This window comes from Capra hircus, chromosome 25 (assembly GCF_001704415.2).
Source record: "Capra hircus breed San Clemente chromosome 25, ASM170441v1, whole genome shotgun sequence".
NCBI lineage: Eukaryota > Metazoa > Chordata > Mammalia > Artiodactyla > Bovidae > Capra > Capra hircus.
The window spans coordinates 18,030,669-18,057,955 of NC_030832.1; the positions used below are offsets into that span (position 1 = coordinate 18,030,669).

The window sequence follows — 27,287 nt, forward strand, 5'->3', positions numbered from 1 at the left end:
TGGACAGCAGTCCACCAGGCTCCTCTGTCTACAGGATTCTCTAGGCAAGCATACTGGAGTGGCTTGCCATTTCCTTCTCTGAAATGTTCTATAGATATCAGTTCAGTTCAGTGCAGTCGCTCAGTCGTGTCCAACTCTTTGCGATCCCATGAATAGCAGCACGCCAGGCCTCCCTGTCCATCACCAACTCCCGGAGTTCACTCAGACTCACGTTCATCGAGTCTGTGATGCCATCCAGCTATCTCATCCTCGGTTGTCCCCTTCTCCTCCTGCCCCCAATCTCTCCCAGCATCAGAGTCTTTTCCAATGAGTCACTCTTCGCATGAGGTGGCCAAAGTACTGGAGTTTCAGCTTCAGCATCATTCCTTCCAAAGAAATCCCAGGGTTGATCTCCTTCAGGATGGACTGGCTGGATCTCCTTGCAGTCCAAGGGACTCTCAAGGGTCTTCTCCAACACCAAAGTTCAAAAGCATTAATTCTTTGGTGCTCAGCCTTCTTCACAGTCCAACTCTCACATCCATACATGACCACAGGAAAAGCCATAGCCTTGACTAGACGGACCTTAGTCAGCAAAGTAATGTCTCTGCTTTTGAATATACTATCTAGGTTGGTCATAACTTTTCTTCCAAGGAGTAAACGTCTTTTAGGTCTAACTGGTCTATTGTATCATTTAAAGTTTGTGTTTCCTTGTTAATTTTCTGTTTAGTTGATCTATCCAAAGGTGTGAGTGGGGTATTAAAGTCTTCCACTATCATTGTGCTATTGTTAATTTCCCCTTTCATACTTGTAAGCATTTGCCTTACATATCGTGGTGCTCCTATGTTGGGTGCATATATAGTTATAATTGTTATATCTTCTTCTTGGATTGATCCGTTAATCATTATGTAGTGTCCTTCTTTGTCTCTTTTCACAGCCTTTATTATAAAGTCTATTTTATCTGATATGAGTATTGCTACTCCTGCTTTCTTTTGGTCTCTATATGCGTGGAATATCTTTTTCCAGTCCTTCAATTTCAGTCTGTATGTGTTCCTTGTTTTGGAGGTGGGTCTCTTGTAGACAACATATATAGGGTTTTGTTTTTGTATCCATTCAGCCAGTCTTTGTCTTTTGGGTGGGGCATTCAATCCATTTACATATAAGGTAATTATTGATAAGTATGATCCCACTGCCATTTACTTTGTTGTTTGGGGCTCGAGTTTATACACCTTTTCTGTGTTTCCTGTCTAGAGAAGATCATTTAGCATTTGTTGGAGAGCTGGTTTGGTGTTGTTGAATTCTCTCAGCTTTTGCTTGTCTGTAAAGCTTTCGATTTCTCCTTCATATTTGAATGAGATCCTTGCTGGGTACAGTAATCTGGATTGTAGGTTTTTCTCTTTCATCACTTTAAGTATGCCCTGCCATTCCTTTCTGGCCTGAAGAAATTCTATTGAAAGATCAGATGTTATCCTTATGGGAATCCCCTTGTGTGTTATTTGTTGTTTTTCCCTTCTACTCTTAATATTTGTTCTTTGTGTTTGATCTTTGTTAATTTGATTAATATGTGTCTTGGGGTGTTTTGCCTTGGGTTTATCCTGTTTGGAAGTCTCTGGGTTTCTTGGACTTGGGTGATTATTTCCTTCCCCATTTTAGGGAAGTTTTCAACTATTATCTCAAGTATTTTCTCATGGTCTTTCTTTTTGTCTTCTTCTTCTGGGACTCCTGTGATTTGAATGTTGGGGCATTTAACATTTCCTAGAGGTCTCTGAGGTTATCCTCATTTCTTTTAATTCTTTTTTATTTTTTCCTCTCTGCTTCATTTATTTCTACCATTCTATCTTCTACCTCACTTATTCTATCTTCTGCCTCCGTTATTCTACTGTTGGTTCCCTCCAGAGTGTTTTTTTTTAATCTCATTTATTGCATTATTCATTATATATTGACTCTTTTTTATTTCTTCTAGGTCCTTGTTAAACATTTCTTGCATCTTCTCAGTCCTTGTCTCCAGGCTATTCACCTGTAACTCCATTTTTGTTTTCAAGATTTTGGATCATTTTCACTATCATTATTCTGAATTCTTTTTCAGGTAGATTCCCTATCTCTTCCTCTTTTGTTTGGTTTGGTGGGCATTTATCCTGTTCCTTTACCTGCTGAGTATTTCTCTGCCTTTTCATCTTGTTTATATTGCTGTTTTTTGCTGGTGGAGGGGATTTCCATATTCTGGCAGTTTGTGGTTCCTCTTTATTGCGGAGGTTCCTCACTGTGGGTGGGGTTGAACAGGTGGCTTGTCAAGGTTTCTTGGTTAGGGAAGCTTGTGTCTGTGTTCTAGTGGGGGGAGCTGGATTTCTTCTCTCTGGAGTGCAATGAAGTTTCCAGTAGTGAGTTTTGAGATGTCAATGGGTTCAGTGTCACTTTGAGCAGTTCCTGGGTTACTGGAGAATTTGTGTGGTATGTCTTGCTGTGGAACTTGTTGGCTGATGGGTGGTGCTTGGTTTCAATGTAAGTATGGAGGCTTTTGGATGAGCTTTTATCAATTAATATTCCTTGGAGTCAGGAGTTCTCTGGTGTTCTCAGGTTTTGAACTTAAGCCTCCTGCCTCTGGATTTCAGTCTTATTCTTATAGTAGCTTCAAGACTTCTCCATCTATACAGCATCGATGATAAAACATCTAGGTTAATGATGAAAAGTTTCTCCACAGTGAGGGACACCCAGAGAGTTTCACAGAGTTATATGGAGAAGAGAAGATGGAGGAGGGAAATAGAGGTGACCAGGAGTAGAAGAGGGGGAATCAAAAGGGGAGAGAGCAAGCTAGCCAGTAATCAATTCCTATATGCTCTCCACAGTCTAGACCCCTCAGAGGTGTTCACGAATTTACACAGAGAAGAGAAGAGGGAGGAAGGAGACAGAGGTGACCAGGAGGAGAAAAGGGGGAATCAAAAGGAGAGAGACAGATCCAGCCAGTAATCGGTTCCCTAAGTGTTCTCCACAGCTTGGCACACACAAAGAGATTCACAGAGATGGGTAGAGAAGAGAAGGGGGAGGGAGCGGGTGGAGGCGACCTGGTGGAGAAAAAGGAGAATCAGAAGGGGGAGAGAGCAATCAAGCCAGTAATCACACTCCCACGTAAAAATGGGTACTGAAGTTTGGGTTCTTAAAGGTACAAGATAGATAACAAATACCAAAAGGTAAAGATTAAAAATCTAGAGTAGAGGTTAGATTCTCAAAAATACAATATTAAAGAAACAAAACAAAGTCACAAACATTATAAAATATATATAAGAAGTTTTCTTTTAAAATAGGGTCTTTTTTTGCAAGGTAATAGTAGATTATAAAAATGAAAATTAAAGGAGTAATAGAGGACTTAAAAATAAAAAGTTTTTTAATTTAAAAAATGATAGTAGTAAAAATATATCTAGGAATTTCTCTGGAGCTGTTGTGGACAGTGTGGGGTCAGTTCAGCTTCAGATAGTTCCTTGATCTGGCTTATACTTCTCAAGATTTATGCTGCTGCTGCTGCTGCTGCTGCTGCTAAGTCGCTTCAGTCATATCCTGCTCTGTGCGACCCCACAGATGGCAGCCCACCAGGCTCCCCAATCCCTGGGATTCTCCAGGCAAGAACACTGGAGTGGGTTGCCATTTCCTTCTCCAATGCATGAAAGTGAAAAGTGAAAGTGAAGACGCTCAGTCGTGTCCGACTCTTAGTAACCCCATGGACTATAGCCTACGAGGCTCCTCCATCCATGGGATTTTCCAGGCAAGAATACTGGAATGGGGTGCCATTGCCTTCTCCATCTCAAGATCTATAGGCCCCTTCTAATGTAGTTGGTGCTAACTACAGGGTTTTAATCTATTGCACCTGTCACTTCTAAAGTGGTTCCCTCTGTTTATTTTAGCTTCTTCTGTTTGTTGGTCTCTTCAGTGTTTAATTTCCACCCTGACACAAGGGGGTGAAGGTGGTCACTTATTTAGGCTCATTTTTTCAGTCGTGCTGTGGGGAGGAAGGAATACCGCAAACAAATATCACTGGTGTGTATGGGGAGTCTTCGCAGTGTTTCAGCCACACTGGGTTTGCCCCCACTCATGGCATGTGTACTTTTCTGGTCTACACTCCTCAGGCTCCAGGTTGCTCTGCCAGAAACTGTCTGAGGCGGGCCCTAGGTTGTGTGCATTTTCCAAGTCTAAGCCACTCAGGTTCAGGTTCTTGAGTACACCCCAAAGGTGCAGATTCAGTTGGGCCTGTGTTTTGTGCCCTTCCCAGGTCTGAGCAGCTCAGGTGACCAGGTGCTTGCTGAGTGCAGTCATACCCAGGTGGGCAGTGGGTCTTATCACCTCCCCCATCCCAGCCACTAGGTTTCCTGGGTGTACAATGGGCGTGCCTTCTCAGGTGTGCGGTGTGTCTCTTCTGGGGAGCTGATCTCAGGCTGTGACCCTCTGGGCAGATGTCAACCATTCAGAATCCCAAGAACTCTTGGTTAGCAATGGAGCCTGTTTGCAGTTTGGTAAAGGATGCCTCTCTGGGGTCATGATTGACCCTTTCCGGCTCTGGCTGCCTCTCAACCATCCCCCTCTACCCCCTTCCTGCTTGTCTCTGGTGGGAATGGGCTGGTCCAAAACTTGCTAGCTCTCCTCTGGTATTTGCTCAGTCCTTTGTTCTGTGAGCGGGCCTGGTAGTGCCTCAAGTTAGGGCTTTTCACAGGATAGTTCTCTCTCTCTCTCTCTCTCTTTTTTTTTTTTTCTCTCTCTCTCTCTTTTTCTATCTGTCTCTCTGGCTATCCCACAGTTTGAGTTGCTATCTCATGTTAGTTCCCTCAGATTGTCTTCAGGACATTCTGGTCCGGTCCTTACCCTAAGCAATGTAGCCCTTGCCTCCCTGTTCAGCCCCCGCTTGCTGGTGGTGGCTGTGAGTGCTGGGAGTTGCCATTAGGCACGTAGTCTGTGGGTTTTAATTATTTATTTATTTATTTTTCCTTCCAGTTATGTTGCCCTCTGAGATTCCAAGATTCCCCACAGACCCTCCAGTAACAGTGTTTCTTGGTGTTTGGAAACTTCTCTTTCAAGACTCCCTTCCTGGGATGGATCTCCATCCCTACCTCTTTTGTCTCTCTTTTTATCTTTTATATTTTGTCCTACCTCCTTTTGATGACAATGGGCTGCCTTTCTGGGTGCCTGATGTCCTCTGCCAGCTTTCGGAAGTTGTTTTGTGGAATTTGCTCAGCATTCAAATGTTCTTTTGATGAATTTGTGGGGGAGAAAGTGGTCTCCCCATCCTATTCCTCTGCCATCTCAGGACCGCCCCCCAACATATGGATTTAATAAACAGAAACTTCAACTAAAATAGAATTGAAAGACCAGAAAGGGAAGTTATTATGAGAGCTTTAGAGGCTCTGGTAGGACTGAGTTGTTATTTAGTTCAAATTAGAGCTATCACTATTTATCAAACCAATAATTATTGAATTTTCAATCTTGTTTTCTTTTTTATGAGGCCAATCATTTGGCTTCTGTAGCAAGTTTTTCTTAATTATCGTTTGGGGAAATACTCTTTGGATGATGACAGCCATGTCATGGTGAAGGGGCTTGTGTAACTCAATGAAGCTATGAGCCATGTGTGTAGGGACACCAAGATGGGCGGATCATAGTGAAGCGTTCTAACAAAACGTGGCCTGCTGGAAAAGGAAATGGCAACTCACTCCAATATTCTTGCCTTGAGAACCCCATGAACAGTATGAAAAGGCAGGACGATATGACACCAGCAGATGAGCACCCCCAGATTGGAAGGTGTCCAATGTGCTACTGGGGAAGAGCAGAGAGCAATTACTAATAGCTCCAGTAAGAAAGAAATGACTGGTCCAAAAAAACAGAAATGATGCTCAGCTCTGGATGTGTTTGGTGGTGAAAGTTAATTCTGATGCTTTAAAGAATAATATTGCATAGGAAACTGGAATGTTAGGTCCATGAATCAAGGTAAATTGGATATGGTCAAGCAGGAGACAATAAGATTGAACATAGGCATCTTATGAATGAGTGAAATAAAATGGATGGGAATGAGTGAATTTAAATCAGATGAACATTATATCTATAACTGTGGGCAAAAATCCCTTAAAAGAAATGGGGTAGCACTCATAGTCAACAGAAGAGTCCAAAACGCAGCGCTTGGGTGCAGTCTCAAAAAACAACAGAATGATCTTCTTTCATTTCCAAAGCAAGCCATTCAACGTCATAGTAACCAAGTTTATGTCCCAACCTTTATGCCAAAGAAGCTGAAGTTGAACAGTTCTATGAAGGCCTACAACACCTTCTAGAAATGATACCAAAAAAGATGTCCTTTTCATCATAGGGAACTGGAATCCAAAAGTAGGAAGCTGCGAGATACCTGGATTAACAGGCAAGTATGGCCTTGGAGAACAAAATGAAGCAGGGCAAAGGCTAACAGAGTTTTAGCATGAAAACATGTTAGTCATGGCAATGCCAATTTCCAACACATGAGCCAAATCTGCACAGAGATATCACCAAATGGCCAATACTGAAATCAGATTAATAATATTCTTTGCATCCAAAAATGGAGAAGCTCTATACTGTAAAAAAAAAAAAAAAAAAAAAAAAAAAAAGGCCTGAAGCTGACTGAGACTCAGATCATGAGCTCCTTATTGCAAAATTCAGGTTTAAATTGAAGTAGGGGACATTTAAGCCATTCAGGTATGACCTAAATCAAATCCCTTATGATTCTAAGTGGACGTGATGAATAGATTTAAGGGACTAGATCTCATACACAGAATGGCTGAAGAACTATGGACAGAGGTTTGTAACATTGTACAGGAGGCAGTGACCAAAAGCATCCCAAAGCAAAAGAAATGCAGGAAGGCAAAGTGGTTGTCTGAGGAGGCTTTACAAGTAGCTGAGGAAAGAAGTGAAAGGCAAGGGAGAAGGGAAAGATGAATGTAGATTGAATGCAGACTTTGGGAGAATAGCAAGGAGAGATAAGAAAGCCTTCTTAAGTGAACAATGCAAAGAAACAGAGGAAAACATAGAATGGGAAAGACTAGTGATCTCTTCAGTTTTCTTGAAGAGATCAAGGGAACATTTAATGCAAGGATGCCATGATAAAGGAGAGAAATGGTAGGGACCTAAGAGAAGCAGCAGAGGAGATTAAGAAGAGGTGACAAGAATACACAGAACTATACTAAAAAGGTCATAATGACCCAGATAACCACAATGGTGGTCACTCACCTAGAGCCAGTCACCCTCGAATGTGAAGTCAGGTGGCCCTTAGGAAGCATCACTACAAACAAAGCTAGTGAAGGTGATGGAACTTCAGCTGAGCTATTAAAATTCTAAAAGATGATGCTGTGAAAGTGCTGCACTCAATATGCCAACAAATTTGGAAAACTCAGCAGTGGCCACAGGACTAGAAAAGTTCAGTTTTCATTCCAGTCCCAAAGAAGGGCAATGCCAAAAAAATGTTTAAACTACTGTACGATTGCTCTCATTTCACATGCTAGCAAGTTTATGCTCAAAAACCTTCAAGCTAGGCTTCAACAGTACATGAACCAAGAACTTTCAAATGTACAATATGGGTTTAGAAAAAGCAGAAGAACCAGAGATTAAATTGCCAACACTTGTCGGAACATGGAGAAAACAAGAGAGTTCCAGAAAAACACTATTTCGGCTTCATTGACTATGCTAAAGGCTTTATGTGGATCACAACAAACTGTGAAAAATTCTTAAAGAGATGGGAGTACCAGACCACCTCACCTGTCTCCTGAGAAACTTGTTTGCTGGTCAAGCAGAAATAGTTAGTACTGGACATGGAACAACAGACTGGTTCAAAATTGGGAAAGGAGCATGCCAAGGCTGTATATTGTCACCCAACTTATTTAACTTATATGCAAAATACATCATGTGAAATCCTGGGCTGGACGAATCACAAGCTGGAATCAAGGTTGCTAGAAAAAATAGCAACAAATTTAGATATGCAGATTATACCACTCTAATGGCAGAAAGTGAAGAGGAACTAGAGTCTCCTGGGGAGAGAGAAAAAGCTGGCTTAAAACTCAACAGTCAAAAAAGTAAGATCAAGTCCCATCACCTCATGGCAAATAGATGGGGGAAAGTGGAAATAGTGACAGATTTAATTTTCTTAGGCTCCAAAATCACTGCAGATGGTGACTACAGCCATGAAATTAAAAGATGCTTGCTCCTTGGAAGAAAAGTTATGACAAACCTGTGCTGTGCTTAGTCACTCAGTCGTGTCCAACTATTTGAGACCTCATGGACTGTAGCCCACCAGGCTCCTCTGTCCACGAGGCAAGAATACTGGAATGGGTTGTTAAGCCCTCCTTCAGGGGATCTTCCCAATCCAGAAACTGAACCGGGGTCTCCTGCATTGCAGGCAGATTCTTTATCAGCTGAGCTACTCAGGAAGCCCATGACAAACCTAGATAGCATATTAATAAGCAGAGACATCACTTTACTGACAAAGGTCCATATAGTCCAAGCTATGGTTTTTCCCTTAGTCATGTATGGATGTGAGAGTTGGACCATAATGAAGGCTATGTGTGTGCTAGTTGCTTAATCGTGTCTGACTCTTTGCGACCCCATGGACTGTAGCCAGCCAGGTTCCTCTGTCCATGGAATTCTCCAGGCAAAAATACTGGAGTGGGTTGCCATTCCCTTCTCCAGGGGATCTTCTTAACCCAGGAATCAAACCCAGGTTTCCTGCATGACAGGAAGATTCTTTACCATCTGAGCCACCAGGGAAGCCCAAGGAAGGCTGCATGGTAAAGAACTGATGCTTTCAAAATGTGGTTCTGGAGAAGACTCTCGAATGTCTCTTGGACTTCAAGGAGATCAAACCAGTCAATCCGAAATGATATCATTGAAAGGACTGAATGTTCATTGGAAGGACTGCTCCAATACTTTGGCCATTTGACGTGAAGAGCCAACTCATTGGAAAAGACCTTGATGCTGGAAAAGATTGAAGGCAAGAGAAGAAGGTGGCAGAGGATGAAATGGTTAGATAGCATCACCAACTCAAGGGACATGAATTTGTGCAAACTCTGGGAGATAGTGCAGGACAGAGAAGCCTAGCATGCTACAGTCCATGGGGTCACAAAAAGTTGGACAAGACTGTTGAACCACAACAGCAGAACATCTAGAGAACTTGATATCATCCACATCAGCCTTTAGGATTTGTGACAAATCCTAAGTAAAACCCTGAGTCATTATGGTCCAGGTAAATTGCTTTTATTCCCAGGTAAGGCAAAAGGTGTTGGCTGGCTTCATCAACTAGAATACTAAAGAATGGACTGCATAAATATTGAAGAATTTGCTCCCAGTGGAAATGGATATTAGTAGTGATGAGGGTTAAGGACAATAGGGTATGGGATAATAATGTTGTTTATTATTCGGAAGTCCTGGACAAATCTCTGCCCTCCTCTTTCAGGTTTTTCCACTGGTAATATAGAAATATGCAAGGGTAAGTCCAAGGATAAGGAGAAGGAAATGGCAACCCACTCCAGTGTTCTTGCCTGGAGAATCCCAGGGACACGGGAGCCTGGTGGGCTGCCATCTATGGGGTCACACAGTCAGACACGACTGAAGCGACTTAGCAGCAGCAGCAGCAGTCCAAAGATAATGTGACTTTGAACCTTTTAATCTTCTATTCAGACGTTATATCTTGCAGAGCTTCTTTACTTTTAGATATTGATTAATTCTGAGAAGAGGTTTTGAGGGATCTATTAGAATCTTGATGGGAGGTGCACTGTGAATTTTGCCAATATCAGGTAGAGATTTTGCTCATTAGGAAGTTGGGAACCAACCCAACAGGGACAGATGATCTGTGTTTCTAGAATTAGTTGTAGTACCATCAGACACAGAGCAAATAAATCATTCACATAGTTGGCTTCTTTGATGACTACTGTCAAATTCTAGAATTATTGGTTCCCTTTTTTGAGAAAGAAATTCTGATATGATACTTTTCTAAGAAGTATCAGCCTAATAAATGGGTAGGGGCAGAGGCACTACGGGGGAAAGTGTATGTTATTTCTCAACCAGCCTGAACAAAGGGAAATGGATTCAGAGAGAAGAATCTCTTGACATTCATCAGAGATTCCTTTTAATACTCCAAGACAGGGGATGCTTTATAACAGTGTGATTGAGCACTGAGAGTATGGCTCCGGTGTCAGTTAGGACTGGAAGTGTTAGTCGCTCAGTCATGTCCAACTCTTTGTAACCCCATGGATTTTAGCCTGCCAGGCTCCACTGTCTATGAAATTCTCCAGGCCAGAATACTGGAGTGAGTAGCAGTTCCCTTCTTCAGGGGATCTTCCCAATCCAGAAATCATTCAAGCTTTTCCCTATTAACAGTTTTCACCCAATATTGAGCTTGGCATTTACTGATGAGCTGATATAAGTTGGAGAAACCAGATTAAGCTTGAGTGACTATATTAAATTACTCAGCAAATTTGTGAGGATCTTTGGTTACTTTGGGAAAATCTTTGACTATGGCTTATAGTTCCACTTTAGTTCAAGGAATATAAGAAATTAAGGGTTTAGCTTCTGGATCCTCAGAAGGCTTAATTTTGAAGGAGTAGATATTGATTTATTCAGAGGAAAATAGGGTAGGGAGAATTTTAGGGAAAAGGGAAAGTTTGGTGAGAGAATTAGCAAGGGGGAACTGAAGATATGGAGGAGGTGTGGCAGGCATAGAAGGGAAGGAGGAAGATGGTGCTGTAAGTGGGGCCAGAGGAGGAGGGACTGTGTTAAAGCAATAAGACAGTCCCAGAGACTGAGACTGGGACAAAAAAAAAAACAAGGAAGAACAGCCTTAGGCTTCAAAGGGGACTTTATCTTTCTTTGTTTACTTGTTTCAGTTAATTTTAAAATCTGATTTTGCAAAGAGGCAATTTGAGACTCCTGATAACATTTGAAAGTCTTAAAATACCAGTTGAAAGAGATGTTCCATTCAGTTTTGGAAATTTTAGAGCTGTATTTGTCCAATTTGGTTTTAAGAAAAATAAGTTTGAGGTTTTCAAAAGTTCCCCATAATAACCATTGATATTCTCAATTGTCTTTGATTAAGTCAATTTATATAGTTAGAAATTAGCATGAATGAAAACTGTGGTTTTCAAACATAAACTAGACGAGGGTCCTTGGTGTGTGGGAAGGGCAAGGTGAAAATACTTAGATGACTGGGAATTCTATTTCCCAGAGGTTTTCATGTAGGAAGGAATAATTTTCAAACAGTTGGAACAACTCAAACAATCTTAATTGCCTGGAGGCCTAATGCCAGCCAGTTTTGAGGAACAGTTTGGTCCCTGAACTGAACTGTCTGGTCCCAGAGGAGGTACATCACAAGCAGCTTAGGGCAGTTCCAATAGAACAATCCCTATTCCAAAAGGATTGGGTCAAAGGTTAAGTCTGCACAATTCTGATTAACTAACCCCTGTTCCCAAAGAAGTAGGCTCAAGTCCAGTCAGTTCTAGAAGAAACAGTCCTGGTTTCAAAGAGAATCATGCCAAAGGTTAGCACGGTTCCAACTGGGACAGCCTGATTTTAGTGTTAGGCTAAAGTTTCAATGGAGCACCCACACACAGAACAAGGCCTTAACTAGAAAGGATGAAACCTTTAAGTAGAACCTGAATAAAACCTGAGGAGCTTCAAAATACAAAGAGGGTAGAAGCTCAAACCCAAGAGAAAGACTTATCCTCAAACTCCAGGGCAGAATGTGGAGATGCACTGTTATGTAGTCTTAATAAGGGCTTCAGCCAACTCTATGAGGAGTTCTGAAGCTAGGATAACTTTTCCCAGGGGAAGACAGGGAGAAGGGTCTCTATGCTCAAGTAGGTTGGGTTTGGATGCAGGCTGCCCTGGGAAGAGATAACTCTCCTTTATTGCTGCACTCCCCAAGGTGGTTTGGCAGTGGGGGAGTAAGTCTTTCATTCCCGCATCAAAGAATCCATCACACAGAATTTCAACCTCAAACTGATAGTGAGGCATTACAGCAGAGTCTGAAATCAGACTGTTCCATTCAAAATTCATCTCCATTACTTTTCTGAACAATTACTCTGTGCCTCAAATTCCTTATCTGTAAAATGGGCTAGTGGTGTTACACCTTCACAGTTGTTAAGATGAGTTAACATTAATATTTGTAAGGCATAATGCATTTGGAAGAGTGACCAGCACATTAGTAAATATTTCATAAGTATTTTAAACAGGAGACTAGAAATCCAATCATAATATAAATTTTAAGTTGTAACAGTATCTTAGAGGATCAGGTGGAGTGGTACTATCCCACAGTATAACACTATATTATTCAATAGATATGTCTCCTTTCTCGAGTGTCTTATCTAGAATGCCCTGGGCAGCAGATTTTTTCCACTTCTTCCCTTTTATCTTACCTTTTCTCCTTTGCCTTCTCTTCTAATTACAGCTATTTGTAAGCACTCCTCAGACAACCATTTTGCCTTTTCAAAGACAGACAAATAGGAAATGACTGAGATGGAATTCAAAACCAGATCTTGTAATTCTTAGATACCTATTCTCTCTGGTCTACATCAATAGCCATACCTAATATTTTTCAGTATTTACCCTGTTGGAGAGGAAGAAAATTTCCTGTACCTTTCTAGGTTCTTCCTGCTGGTCTAAGTATTAAATCAGTATGGGACAGATTAATAGGAGAAATCAAACACAAATTTAGTCATGTATTCTTGGGAGAGACTCAGGAAAACTCAATAACTCACCAAAAGAGTCAGAACCCTCACCTTAAATACCATGTTCAGCTGAAGACAAAACATGATGTTGGGAGTAGTGGTTTGGAGACCTCAAAAGGGTGTTAGGCAATTCTAATGGAAATGGGAAAGCAAATATTTGGTAAATAAATGTTTTCTGAGCTGTACAGATACAATGGGTCACAGAAGGACATTGATGTCTAGGCCCTGTTGAATCTTCCCCACACCCTAGACCATATTCTTTGCAGAGATATCTCAGGAACAAACTGTTTAAACATTTTAAGCAGTTAAGGGGTAAGTAACAAGAAAAGCATCCTGAGTCTTCTATTTCTTAAAAATAATAAGCCTAAATTAATCCTCATGCCCAAGAGGCACATTTTGAGCTGGCAAATTTTCTTCCCCTATAACCTCATGCAAGAATATAGTCTGTGTAATTGCACTTTTTTTTATCACAACAACTCAACGAAGTCATTATCCTTCAGGCTATTCATTGGGAATACTGAGTCTCAGAAAAACTAAGTGACCTGACCAAAGCCAGGCACATGGTGAAGGAAAGGCTGAAGCCCAGAGAGTCTGAGATAAAAACTCAGATGGCTGTTTACTGTGTCATGTTGCATCCATCATGCTGCATCTTCACTCTTCTAGAGAATGTCAGAGACCAGCTAACTAATCTTTATGTTTAATCTCTTGTCCTTGTCCCAGAACATTTTCTGAAGACTTTTATCACACAAGGGGTTTCCCAAGGGACTTAACCAGGATCTGTCCTCACTTACCTGGAGCCTTTGGCCTCCAGAGTTTCCTCTCACTCTATAGCAATTCCTCTGAAAAATCCAACTCATTGGGTCACAAATAATCCATTTTGAACTGATCTTTTCTCAACAGATAGAGTTCGTCCTAGATCTGCCCAAGACCAACACAGGGAAAATTCAGCGGGCAAAGCTTCGAGACAAGGAATGGAAAAAGTCTGAGCAGGTCGAAGTCTAGTGATACCTGCAATGTGCTTTACCTTGGATCCTGCCCTTCTTCCCCTTTAATTCCATTTGGGTCATCGGCCTTCCTCTGGGGATATGCGATTCTTTGTGGCAAAACATGATCTGATTTTTTGTCTTTCCTTGGTTATTATTTCAAAATCTTACCATGTTAGATATTGAAAAAAGAAAAAGAAAGGAGGAATGAGAAAGAGAGGAAAGGAGAGGAGAACAGAAAAAAAGGTGGGGAAAGAAGAAAGAGAAATTAAAATGGCAATAAAAAGAAATTGAAAAATAAGAAAAGGAGGGAGGGATCATAAGATGGAGGCCTGGAGGAAAGATGGAAATAATTAGAAGGAAGAAAAAAAAAGGAAGAGGAGAAAGGAAGAAATGAAGGAAAGAAAGAAGGTGGGAAGGTAGAAAGGGGAAAAAACAAAAGAACTCAATAAAATATCAATAGTAAGAGAAAATGATAAATAAAAATGATGGGAGACAGGAAGAAGGGGAGAAAGGGAGGAGAGAAGGAAATTTTTAGTTTTCTCCCACAAATAGATAGTGACAAGAATCATGAAGAAAACTGAATCTTAGCTAGGAAACAAAAGGCTATAACACCCCATCACATTCCTAGGAAGAAGACAAAATCTCCATACAGAGAGGCTTGTGAGTATGGTTGGAAAATTATAATCACCCTCAAGTAACTTCAAATTTGGGGGCAGTCATGACCAGAGGAGGGGAAACACCATATATTGAGCATTTGCCACATGCAAAGCACTGTCCATGCAAGCCATTTCACAAATACTATCATGTCTTATCTCAACGTGGCATCTACAGATTTCAGATCATGGCTATGAGAATAGTGCAGGCACCTCAAAAGGGTGGCCCTTCTCCCATGGCTTTTGTCTCTCTTTTTTTGTTATCTAATCTTCCTAGAATCAATAATAAAATCATTTTAAAGTTAAGACCCTAAGGGTTATCTTTGGGGAAAAGAAAGAAGTTTTGCTGAAGAATAAACCACAGAGTCAGTTCCTGAGACTTCTGGATCCCAGAGCCAGGGATCCAGAAGAGGGTTAAGGACTATGAGGGTCTTACCTATAACTAAGAGATAGAAGGTGAATCTTCTTAACAGATTAAAGTTTAAAGTGAGTTGAAGAAGAAACCAAAGGGTCTCTGAGAGTCTATGACTCTTCTTAAGAATACTTAGTAATAATAACAACAAGATTAATAATAATAGCAATTATTTATAAAGTACTTGCCAAGTGTCAGGCCCTATGGCAAGATACACATATTAATCTCACTTTTCAATTCAAGTTCTATTATTTTCCCATTTTACGGTGGAAAAAAACCTAAGATTTGGAGAGATTCAGTGATATTCTGCAAAGTCTCGTAGCTGGTAAATGACAGCATCAGACTCAAACATAGGCCTATCTGCTTACAATGTCTATGCATCCCTTTGCTTGCCTTCTTCTCTAACCCTTACTTCTCTTAAAGTAATCTTTTAAATATTCCCTAGAGAGAGGGGTTAGCAGTGTAGGAAGATCTTGAGCTCACATCCTCCCAGGGACACACCAAATATATACCTACATATATAACAATTCCTCTTGAAGAATACTTCAGGACTGATTGAATAACTACTGCACATAGGCAGACCACATAGAAATAGATAAGAGAGATGGAGACATGGTATACACGGGAATCTCACTCCTATCACAGCAATCTTCAATAGGAAGCAATATTGCTGAAGGGTCTGAGTGCAAGCTTATCCTCCCTGGGACACGGTGAAAATAGTTGAAGGGCCTCCTAGACCATACAAGAAGGAAACCCATTTGCTAACCCTAGTGAAAAGTGAAAGTGTTAATATCTCAGTCATGTCTGACTCTTAGTGACTCCATGGAATGTAACCCACCAGGTTCCTCTGTTCATGGAATTCTCCAGGCAAGGTTACTGGAGTGGGTAGCCATTCCCTTTTCCAGGGGATCTTCCTGATCCAGGGATTGAACCTGAGTCTCCTTTTTTGCAGGTGGATTCTTTACCATCTGAGCCACCAGCCAAAATGACAGGAAACAGCCCTCTCCTGAGTCAGAAGTGCTGATAAGCACCACTGCTTCTATGACTCCCTGTGACCCATGCCTGTTCCAGCTCCAGCCACTTGCCAAGGCAGCCTTGACCCAGGAACTATACCTAACCATGCTCTGCTGCATCTCTAGTCACCTTACCAAGGTGACCTTGGGTTTAGCATTCCCCAGTGACTTTTCTGGCCTAGGTCAAATATAGCTCCAGCTGGCCTGTGAAAGGTGCCAGGTGAAAGTAGTCTACACAAGGGATGTTCCCACACGAGGCCACTCCTTAAAGAACAAGAGAGATATGTCTTTTGTTTATTTCACAGAAACAAAAGTCAAACAAAATGAGGAGACAGAGGAATACATCCCAGATGAAAGAACAAAGAAAATCCCAGAAAAACTTAGATAAAACAGAGATGCCTGATAAAGTGTTCAAAGAAATCATCATGAGGATGCTCACTGAACTTAGGAAAGATTGCAGAACCTCAGTGAGAACAACAACAAATACTTAAAATATAAGAAAGAACCAATCAGAAACAAAGAATACAATAACTGAAATTTAAAATACATTAGAGGTAATTAATAGCAAAGTAGATGATACAAAAGAATGAGTAAAAAATCAGGAAGATGGAATAGTGGAAATCCCTCAATTAGAACATGAAAAAGGAGAAAGAAAATTTTTAAATGATGAGACTTTAAGGGATCTCTGAGATAGCTTCAAGCACTCTAATATTTGTATTATAGGGGTCCTAGAAGAAGAGAAAGAGAAAGGGACAGAAAACTTATGTGAAGAGATAATGACTGAAAGCTTTCATAACCTGGAGAAGGAAATAGACATCGAGATATAGGAAGAACAGAGCGTCCCAAACAAAATGAATCCAAAGAGATCCATAGCAAGACATTAAAATGGCAAAAATCATACATAAAGAGAGAATCTAAAAGGCAGTAAAAGAAAAATAACTAATCATGTACAAGGAAACCCCATGATTATCAGTGGAGTTTTCAGAAGAAACTTCACAGGCAAGATATATTTAAAGTACTGAAAAGGAAAAACTCAACCTAGCATACTCTATCTGGCAAGGCTGGCACTAAAAATTAAAGGACAGATAAACAGTTTTCCAGAGAAGCAAAAACTAAAGGAGTTTATTACCACTAAACTGGCCTTATAAAAGTGTTAAAAGGTTTTCTATAAACAGAAAAGAAAGATCACAACTAGAAATAAGAAAATATATAAAGGAAAAAATTCACTGGTAAAGGCAAATATATAAGAAAAGCAATGTATCAGCCACTTAAAAATCTAGTACAAAGTATAAAAGACAAAAATGTAGTACAATCAACTATAGCTATAGTAAGTAATTCAGGGATACACAAAATAAAAAGATATAAAATATGACATCAAAAACATAAAGTATGGGAGGGGAATAAAAATGTAGTGCTTTTAGAATGCTTTTGAATTTAACCAACTGTCAGCTTAAAACAGATGGTTAAATATGCAGGTTGATACAGATGAATCTCATGGTAACCACAAACAAAAAAACCTACAATGGATATACAAAAATAAAGAGAAAGGAATCCAAACAAAAGACTAAAGGAATCCATCAAACCACAAGGAAGAGATCAAGAGAAGGAAATAGGAATTACTAAACAACTGAGAGACAATTAGCAAAATTGCAATAAGTACACATCTATCAATAATTGCTTTACATGTAAAGAGACTAAATGCTCTAATCAAAAGACATAGGGTAGCTGGAAGGATATTAAAAACAAAACAAAAACAAGAGCTATGTATATACTGCATATGAGAACCTCACCTCTCAGATATAAAGATACACATAGACTGAAAGTGAAGGTATGGAAAAAGATATTCTATGTATACGGAAAATAAAAGGAAACTGGGAGAGCAATACTCGGGTTAAATGAAATAGACTTTCAAACAAGACTGTAATAGGAACAAGAAAGGGCATTACATGATGATAAAGAGGTCAGTCCAACAAAAGGATGTCAACTTTATAAGTCTTCATGCATCTAACATGGGAACACTGAGACATAATAAACAGACTTTTGGACTCAGTGGGACAAGGAGAGGGTGGGATGATTTGAAAGAATAGCATTGAAGCATATACACTTCCGTATGTAAAACAGATAGCCAGTGGGAGTTTGATATATGACACAGGGCACCAGTTTGGGTGCCCTGTGACAACCTAGAGGAATGAGGTGGGGGGCAGATGGGGGAGGGACATTCAGAAGGGAGGGAATGCATATATGTCTATGGCCAACTCATGTTGATGTATGGCAAAAACCATCACAATATTGTAATTAATAAATAAAAAATATTAATAGCAATAAGGGAGAAATAGACAACAATGCCATAATAGTGGGGATTTTAATATCCAACATACATCAATGGGTAGATCATTCAGACAGAAAATAAGTAAATACTGGTTTTAAATGACACATTAGACCTTGTTAGAGCACAGGTTCAATAGTTGTATAGTTGCATGCAGACTTAGTTGCTCCAGCATGCGGCATCTTCCCAGACCAGGGGTTGAACCTGTGTTTCCTGCATTGGCAGATGGATTCTTTACCACCGAGCCACCGGTGAAATCCTCTTTGAGAGGTTTTTGTTTTAGGGTAATGTTGGCCTCACAAAATGAGCTTGGAATTATGCCTTCCTCTTCAATTTTTTGTAGTAATATGAGAAAGATAGGCTTTAACCCTTCTTTGGCGGGTCCCACCATGTGCTTTCAGCGGTGACATGGAGCTGGAGGAGTTAGGGATCCGAGAAGAATGTGGCGTGTTCGGGTGCATTGCCTCAGGGGAGTGGCCCACGCAGCTAGACGTGCCACATGTGATCACTCTGGGACTCGAGGGGCTGCAGCACCGGGGTCAGGAGAGTGCTGGTATTGTGAACAGTGATGGAAATTCGATACCCACATTCAAAACACACAAGGGAATGGGTCTTCTAAATCATGTATTTACTGAAGACAATTTGAAGAAATTATATACTTCAAATCTTGGAATTGGACCCACAAGGTATGCCACTACAGGAAACTGAATTAGAAAATTGCCAGCCCTTTGTTGTTGAAACACTTCATGGAAAAATAGCTGCGGCACATAATGGCTAATTAGTTAATGCTGCGCGCTTAAGGAAAAAGCTTCTGCGTCATGGTATTGGTCTGTCAACAAGTTCTGATAGTGAAATGATCACCCACCTACTGGCTTATACCCCTCCTCAGGAACAAGATGACACCCCAGACTGGGTAGCAAGGATTAAAAATTTAATGAAGGAAGCACCCACAGCATACTCTCTGCTTATAATGCACAAAGATGTGATTTATGCAGTCCGAGATCCCTATGGAAATCGTCCTCTATGCATTGGTCGTCTTATTCCTATTTCTGATATAAATGATAAAGAAAAAAACAAACATCAGAAACGGAAGGATGGGTGGTGTCTTCAGAATCTTGTAGCTTTTTATCTATCGGTGCAAGATATTACCGTGAAGTCTTGCCTGGAGAAATTGTGGAAATAGCCAGACATATAGTCCAAACTCTTGATATTATACCAAGGTCTGAAGGAAAGGCAATGGCTTTCTGTATCTTTGAATATGTTTATTTTGCAAGACCAGATAGTATATTTGAAGACCAGATGGTTTACACAGTAAAATATTGTTGTGGTCAGCAGCTGGCCATTGAAGCCCCCGTGGATGCAGATTTGGTCAGCACTGTCCCAGAATCCGCTACACCTGCTGCTCTTGGTTATGCAACAAAATGTGGGCTTCCATACGTGGAGGTGCTATGTAAAAACCGGTATGTAGGAAGAACATTCATTCAGCCAAACATGAGGTTAAGACAACTTGGTGTTGCGAAAAAATTTGGAGTACTGTCAGACAACTTCAAAGGAAAAAGAATTGTTCTTGTAGATGATTCAATTGTGAGAGACAATACCATCTCACCCATAATCAAGTTACTCAAAGAATCTGGTGCAAAAGAGGTACATATTCACGTAACTTCACCACCATCCATGCTTCATGGGAATAAACATACCAACAAAAGAAGAGCTTATTGCCAATAAACCAGAATTTGAGCATATTTCAGATTATCTAGGAGCAAACAGTGTTGTATATCTGTCAGTAGAAGGACTGGTTTCATCTGTACAAGAAGGAATAACACTGAAAAAACAGAGAGTGAAAAAGCAAGACATTATGGTTCAAGAAAATGGGAATGGCCTGGAATGTTTTGAAAACAATGGTCATTGTACAAAGGAAGATATTATGATTCAAGAAAATGAGACTGGTCTGGAATGTTTTGAAAAGAATGATCATTGTACAGCTTGTCTGACTAGAAAATACCCTGTGGAACTGGAATGGTAGCTGCCAGGGGCAGACATCATATTTCAGGACACAAAAGTTGGTGAAGAAGCTGTAGTGGTTATACCTTCATTTACTGTCATTCAGTTGGTACAGTGTGGAATGCCACATGCTTGTAAGTTCTGAGATTTTTTTTTCTGAAAAGGATACCAAATTGCTATGATTTATTCAGTAATCCTGGATAAATACTTTGGTATTATGTAGGAACTTGGATGATCCTTTCAGTTTTATTCAATACTGTTATTTTTAGAGATCATGTACATTTCAGATCATCAGCAGTAATGTAGCAGATAGGCGAATTTCTGTTTTAGAGAGGATTGCCAGGTATTATACTCTCACAGGTTCTTAGGAAATTTTGTGGAATGTTTAAGAGTTACTGAAATTCATTTATGGAATATTTTCATGGAGAAGGAAATGGCAACCCACTCCAGTGTTCTTGCTTGGAGAATCCCAGGGATGGAGGAGCCTGGTGGGCTGCCGTCTATGGGGTCGCACAGAGTCGGACACGACTGAAGTGACTTAGCTTAAAGAGTTTATAAAATTCCCCTTGACGTCATCAACACCTGAACTTCTGTTTTTGAATTTTTTAAAAATTACTGATTCAATTTTGTTATTAATAATCAGCCTAATCAGTTTTTCTATTTCATCATGATTTAATCTTGGAAAATTGAATGTTTCTAGGAATTTATCCATTTCTTCTAGACTGTCTAATCTGTTGGCATATGATTATTCTAGCATTCTTTTATGATCCTTTGTATTTCTGTGGTGTCAGTTGTAATCTTTTCTCTTTCATTTCTAATATTATTTATTTGGGCTCTCTTTCTTTTTTTCTTGATAAGTCTGGCTAAAGATTTTTTGAGTTTGTTTATCTTTTCCAAGAATCAACGTGTAGTTTCACTGACCATTTCTACTGTGTTTTTAGTCTCTATTGCATTTATTGCTATTCTAATCTTTCTTAATTCCTTCTTTCTACTGACTTTGGTCTTTGTTTCTTATTTTGCTGTTCCTTCAAATGTATATTTACATTCTTTATTTAGCATTTTTTTTAAGAAGTCCAGTATCACTATGAACTTCTTTTACTGTTTCTATTTTCATTTCTCTCCAGATGTTTTTAGTTCCTTTAGATCTCTTCATTAACACATTGTTTATAAGCATGTCATTTATTGTCTGTGTGATTATGTTTTTTTCCCCCAGTATTTTCTGTAGTTGATATCTAGTTTCATACATTTATAGCCAACAAATATACTTGATATGATTTTAATCCTCTTAAAAATAGTGGGATTGTGTGTGTGTGTGTATGTGTGTGTGTGTGTGTGTGTGTGTGGTCTATCATGTCCTTGAGAATGTTCCATGTGCACTTGAATATGTATTTTTCTGGTTTTAGAAGGAATGTTTTATATAAATATATGTGTGTGTGTTTGTGTGTATCAGAAAGATAAAGAAAATTACAGGCCCAAATCCCTGATAAACAGAGACACAAAATCCTCAACAAAATATTAGTGAGTAAAATTCAACAGCCCATTATAAGGATCATATGCCATGATCAAGTGAGATTCATTCCACAATGCACAGGTAGTTTAACATGCATAAGTCCATCCATATGATAAAACATGTTAATGAATTGAGAATAAAGATTATATAATTATCTCAAAAGATGTAAAAAAGGCATCCAACAAAACTCAACATTCATTTATAACAAAAAAAAAAACTTTTCAGAAAGTGGGTATAGAAATCTCAGGTTGGCTTATTTCTCTTCCTCAGTTCTTGTCTCATCACAATAAAAATTTGGAGTGACAGAATAAAGGGTTTAAAACAACGGACAAGATACAGCTCAGCTCAGCTCAACTCAGCTCAAACAGATAGATCTTTATTAGACTGATACCTCCAAGACATGGGAGCAGGCTGACCCCAAAGAAGTCCTCCCTCTCTCTCTTGCCTTCCACTTTTATATATTTCCAGTCTCCTCCTTTTGGTTATGCCCTGTGCAAAATAGGGCTTGTACCCACCCACCAATCAATGAAAAAGAATGCAAATGTGCATAGGCTCAAGGCTGATTAACAAGTTATATAACAGCAGGCTGTGTTGTTTATGTCTTCCCATAATTCAGTCTGTTATAATCAGATGTAGAATTTATTTGGGAACCCCTAATGTGCTCCCCAGCGCACTAAGCACAGGCGGCGGTGGCGGGCCAGCACACTAAGCATGGCTGAGAGCTACCCCACATTCGAGGTCAGGGGCAGCAGCCTAGAGTGCCAGGCTGCGTTGGTGCAGGAATGGCCAGGAGGAGCCACCCCACATCCGAGGTCAGGGGTGAAGGCCGAGAGGAGCCACCCCGTGTCTGAGGCCAGGGGTGGTGCCTGAGGCCAAGGGCGGCAGCAGGAAGAGGCAAACCCATGCCGGAGGCCAGGTCAGTGACCGGGAGCAGCAACCACATGCCCAAGGCTAGAGGCGGCAGCCAGGAGGGGCAACTCCAGGGCCAAGGAGTGGTGGCTGTGTGGGCGCAGGAGGGCCTAGAGGAGCCATCCAACGTTGAAGGTCAAGAAGGGCAGCGGGAGGAGATACCCCTCATCCAAGGTAAGGAGCAGTGTCTGTGCTTTGCTGGAGCAGCCATGAAGAGATAGTCCACGCCCAAGGTAAGAGAAACCCAAGTAAGATGGTAGGTGTTGCAAGAGGGCTTCAGAGGGCAGACACACTGAAACCATACTCACAGAAATCAAGTCAATCTAATCACACTAGGACCACAGCCTTGTCTAATGCAATGAAACTAAGCCATGCCCGCAGGGCAACCCAAGATGGGCGGGTCATGGTGGAGAGGTCTGACAGAATGTGGTCCACGGGATAAGGCAATGGCAAACCACTTCAGTATTCTTGCCTTGAGAACCCCATGAACAGTATGAAAAGGCAAAATAATAGGATACTGAAAGAGGTACTCCCCAGGTCAGTAGGTGCCCAATATGCTACTGGAGGTCAATGGAGAAATAACTCCAGAAAGAATGAAAGGTTGGAGCCAAAGCAAAAACAATAGCCAGCTGTGGATGTGACTGGTGATAGAAGCAAGATCCGATGCTGTAAAGAGCAATATTGCATAAGAACCTGGAATGTCAGGTTCATGAATCAAGGCAAATTGGAAGTGGTCAAACAAGAGATGGCAAGAGTGAACGTCAACATTCTAGGAATCAGTGAACTAAAATGGACTGGAATGGGTGAATTTAACTCAGATGACCATTATATCTACTACTGCGGGCAGGAATCCCTCAGAAGAAATGGAGTAGCCAATCATGGTCAACAAAAGAGTCCTAAACGCAGTCCTTGGATGCAGTCTCAAAAACAGCAGAATGATCTCTGTTCATCCCCAAGGCAAACCATTCAATATCACACTAATCCAAGTCTATGCCCCAACCAGTAATGCTGAAGAAGCTGAAGTTGAATGGTTCTATGAAGACCTACAAGACCTTTTAGAACTAACACCCAAAAAAGATGTCCTTTTCATTATAGGGGACTGGAATGCAAAAGTAGGAAGTCAAGAAACACCTGGAGTAACAGGCAAATTTGGCCTTGGAATATGGAATGAAGCAGGACAAAGACTAATAGAGTTTTGCCAAGAAAATGCACTGGTCATAGAAAACACCCTCTTCCAACAACACAAGAGAAGACTCTAACATGGACATCACCAGATGGTCAACACCGAAATCAGATTGATTATATTCTCTGCAGCAAAAGATGGAGAAAACTCTATACAGTCAACAAAAACAAGACCAGGAGCTGACTGTGGCTCAGATCATGAATTCCTTATTGCCAAATTCAGACTTAAATTGAAGAAAGTAGGGAAAACTGCTAGACCATTCAGGTATTACCTAAATCAAATCCCTTATAATTATACAGTGGAAGTGAGAAATAGATTTAAGGGCCTAGATCTGATAGATAGAGTGCCTGATGAACTATGGCATGAGGTTCGTGACATTGTACAGGAGACAGGGATCAAGACCATCCCCATGGAAAAGAAATGCAAAAAAGCAAAATGGCTGTGAAATAAATAGCTTACAAATAGCTGTGAAAAGAAGAGAAGTGAAAAACAAAGGAGAAAAGGAAAGATATAAGCATCTGAATGCAGAGTTCCAAAGAATAGCAAGAAGAGATAAGAAAGTCTTCTTCAGAGATCAATGCAAAGAAATAGAGGAAAACAACAGAATGGGAAAGACTAGAGATCACTTCAAGAAAATTAGAGATACCAAGGAAACATTTCAGGCAAAGATGGGCTCAATAAAGGACAGAAATGGTATGGACCTAACAGAAGCAGAAGATATTAAGAAGAGATGGCAAGAATACACAGAAGAACTGTACAAAAAGGATCTTCACGACCCGGATAATCACGATGGTGTGATCACTCATCTAGAGCCAGACATCTTGGAATGTGAAGTCAAGTGGGCCTTAGAAAGCATCACTAGGAACAAAGCTAATGAAGGTGATGGAATTCCAGTAGAGCTATTTCAAGTCCTGAAAGATGATGCTGTGAAAGTGCTCCACTCAATATGCCAGCAAATTTGGAAAACTCAGCAGTGGCCACAGGACTGGAAAAGGTCAGTTTTCATTTCAATCCCAAAGAAAGGCAATGCCAAATAATGCTCAAACTACCACACAGTTGCACTCGTCTCACACACTAGTAAAGTAATGCTCAAAATTCTCCAAGCCAGGCTTCAGCAATACATGAACCGTGAACTTCCTGATGTTCAAGCTGGTTTTAGAAAAGACAGAGGAACCAGAGATCAAATTGCCAACATCTGCTGGATCACGGAAAAAGCAAGAGTTCCAGAAAAACATCTATTTCTGCTTTATTGACTATGCCAAAGCCTTTGACTGTGTGGATCACAAGAAACTGTGGAAAATTCTTCAAGAGATGGGAATACCAGACCACCTAAGCTGCCTCTTGAGAAATCTGTATGCAGGCCAGGAAGCAACAGTTAGAACTGGACATGGAACAACAGACTGGTTCCAAATAGGAAAAGGAGTATGTCAAGGCTGTATATTGTCACCCTGCTTATTTAGCTTCTATGCAGAGTACATCATGAGAAATGCTGGACTGGAAGGAACACAAGCTGGAATCAAGATTGCCAGGAGAAATATCAATAACCTCAGATATGCAGATGACACCACCCTTATGGCAGAGATTGAAGAGGAACTAAAAAGCCTCTTGATGAAAGTAAAAGAGGAGAGTGAAAAAGTTGACTTAAAACTCAACATTCAGAAAACGAAGATCATGGCATCCGGTCCCATCACTCCATGGGAAGTAGATGGAGAAACAGTGGAAACAGTGTCAGACTTTATTTTCTTGGGCTCCCAAATCACTGCAGATGGTGACTGCAGTCATGAAATTAAAAGATGTTTACTCCTTGGAAGAAAACTTATGAGCAACCTAGATAGCATATTCAAAAGCGGAGACGTTACTTTGCCGACTAAGGTCCGTCTAGTCAAGGCTATGGTTTTTCCAGTAGTCATGTATGGATGTGAGAGTTGGGCTATAAAGAAGGCAGAGTGCCAAAGAATTGATGCTTTTGATCTGTGATGTTGGAGAAGACTCTTGAGAGTCCCTTGGACTGCAAGAAGATCCAACCAGTCCATTCTGAAGGATACCAACCCTGGGATTTCTTTGGAAGGAATGATGCTAAAGCTGAAACTCAAGTACTTTGACTACCTCATGCGAAGAGTTGACTCAGTGGAAAAGACTCTGATGCTGTGAGGGATTGGGGGCAGGAGGAGAAGGGGACAACCAAGGATGAGATGGCTGGATGGCATCACTGACTCGATGGACGTGAGTCTGAGTAAATTCCGGGAGTTGGTGATGGACAGGGAGGCCTGGCCTGCTGCAGTTCATGGGGTCGCAAAGAGTCAGACATGACTGAGTGACTGAACTGAACTGAATGGGCTCCTTTGATAATGGTTTTTCAGTCTGTCTGTCCTCTGATGGAGAAGGATAAGAGGCTTATGGAAGCTTCCAGATGGGAGAGACTGACTGAGGGGGAAACTGGGTCCTGTTCTGATGGGCAGGGCTGCGCTCAGTAAATCTCTAATTCAATTTTCTGTAGGTGATAGGTGAAGTGAAGTGAAGTCGCTCAGTCGTGTCTGACTCTTTGAGACCCCATGGACTATAGCCTACCAGGCTCCTGTGTCCATGGGGTTTTCCAGGCAATAGTACTGGAGTGGATTGCCATTTCCTTCTCCAGGGGATCTTCCCGACCCAAGGATCAAACCCAGGTCTCCCACATTGCAGGCAGATGCTTTACCATCTGAGCCACCAGGGAAGTCCTAATCCCTAAGAAAAGCAATGCCGAAGAATGCTCAAACTACCACACAATTGCATACATCTCACAGGCTAGCAAAGTAATGCTCAAAATTCTCCAAGCAAGGTCCCAACAATATGTGAACCATGAACTTCCAGATGTTTGAGATGGATTTAGAAAAGGCAGAGGAGCCAGAGATCAAATTGCCAATATCTGTTGGATTATCAAAAAAGCAAAAGAGTTTCAGAAAAACATCTACTCTTGCTTTATTGACTATGCCAAAGCCTTTGACTGTGTGGATCACAACAAACTGAAAAATTCTGAAAGAGATGGAAATACCAGAACACCTGACTTGTTTCCTGAGAAATCTGTATGCAGATCAGGAAGCAACAGATAGAACTGGACATGGAACAACAGACTGGTTCCAAATAAGGAAAGGAGTACATTAAGGCTGTATATTGTCACCCTGCTTATTTAACTTCTATGCAGAGTACATCATGAGAAATGCTGGGCTGGATGAAGCACAAACTGGAATCTAGATTGCCAGGAGAAATTATATCAATAACCTCAGTTATGTAGGTGACACCACCCTTATGGCAGAAAATGAAGAAGAACTAAAAAGCCTCTTGATGAAAGTGAAAGAGGAGAGTGAAAAAGTTAACTTAAGCTCAACGTTCAGAAAACAAAGATCATGGAATCTGGTCCCATCACTTCATGGCAAATAGATGGGGAAACAGTAGAAACAGTGACAGCCTTTATTTTGGGGGGCTCCAAAATCACTGTGAATGGTGAATGCAGCCATGAAATTAAAGGTCCTTGCTCCTTGGGAAAAAGCTATGACCGACTTAGACAGCATCTTAAAAAGCAGAGCCATTACAACAAAGGTCCATCTAATCAAAGCTATGGTTTTTCCAGTAGT

The 27,287-nt window shown here is 40.7% G+C and overlaps 1 protein-coding gene and 1 pseudogene across 4 annotated transcripts in view; both read left to right on the forward strand.

Annotated features, from left to right (window-relative positions):
* Window positions 1–13,808, forward strand: part of ACSM2B (acyl-CoA synthetase medium-chain family member 2B) — a 45,978-nt gene extending 32,170 nt beyond the window's left edge. For 3 of the 4 annotated variants that reach the window (XM_005697552.3, XM_005697554.3, XM_005697553.3), the window contains one exon: window positions 13,584–13,808. In XM_005697552.3, the coding sequence (XP_005697609.2) occupies window positions 13,584–13,685 (102 nt within the window). In that variant the 3' untranslated portion in view covers window positions 13,686–13,808. Of the gene's footprint in view, window positions 1–6,310; window positions 6,350–13,583 lie in introns of those variants that run through there. The other variant, XM_018041024.1, reaches the window with a different exon arrangement.
* LOC102182010 lies at window positions 18,412–21,222 on the forward strand (annotated as a pseudogene).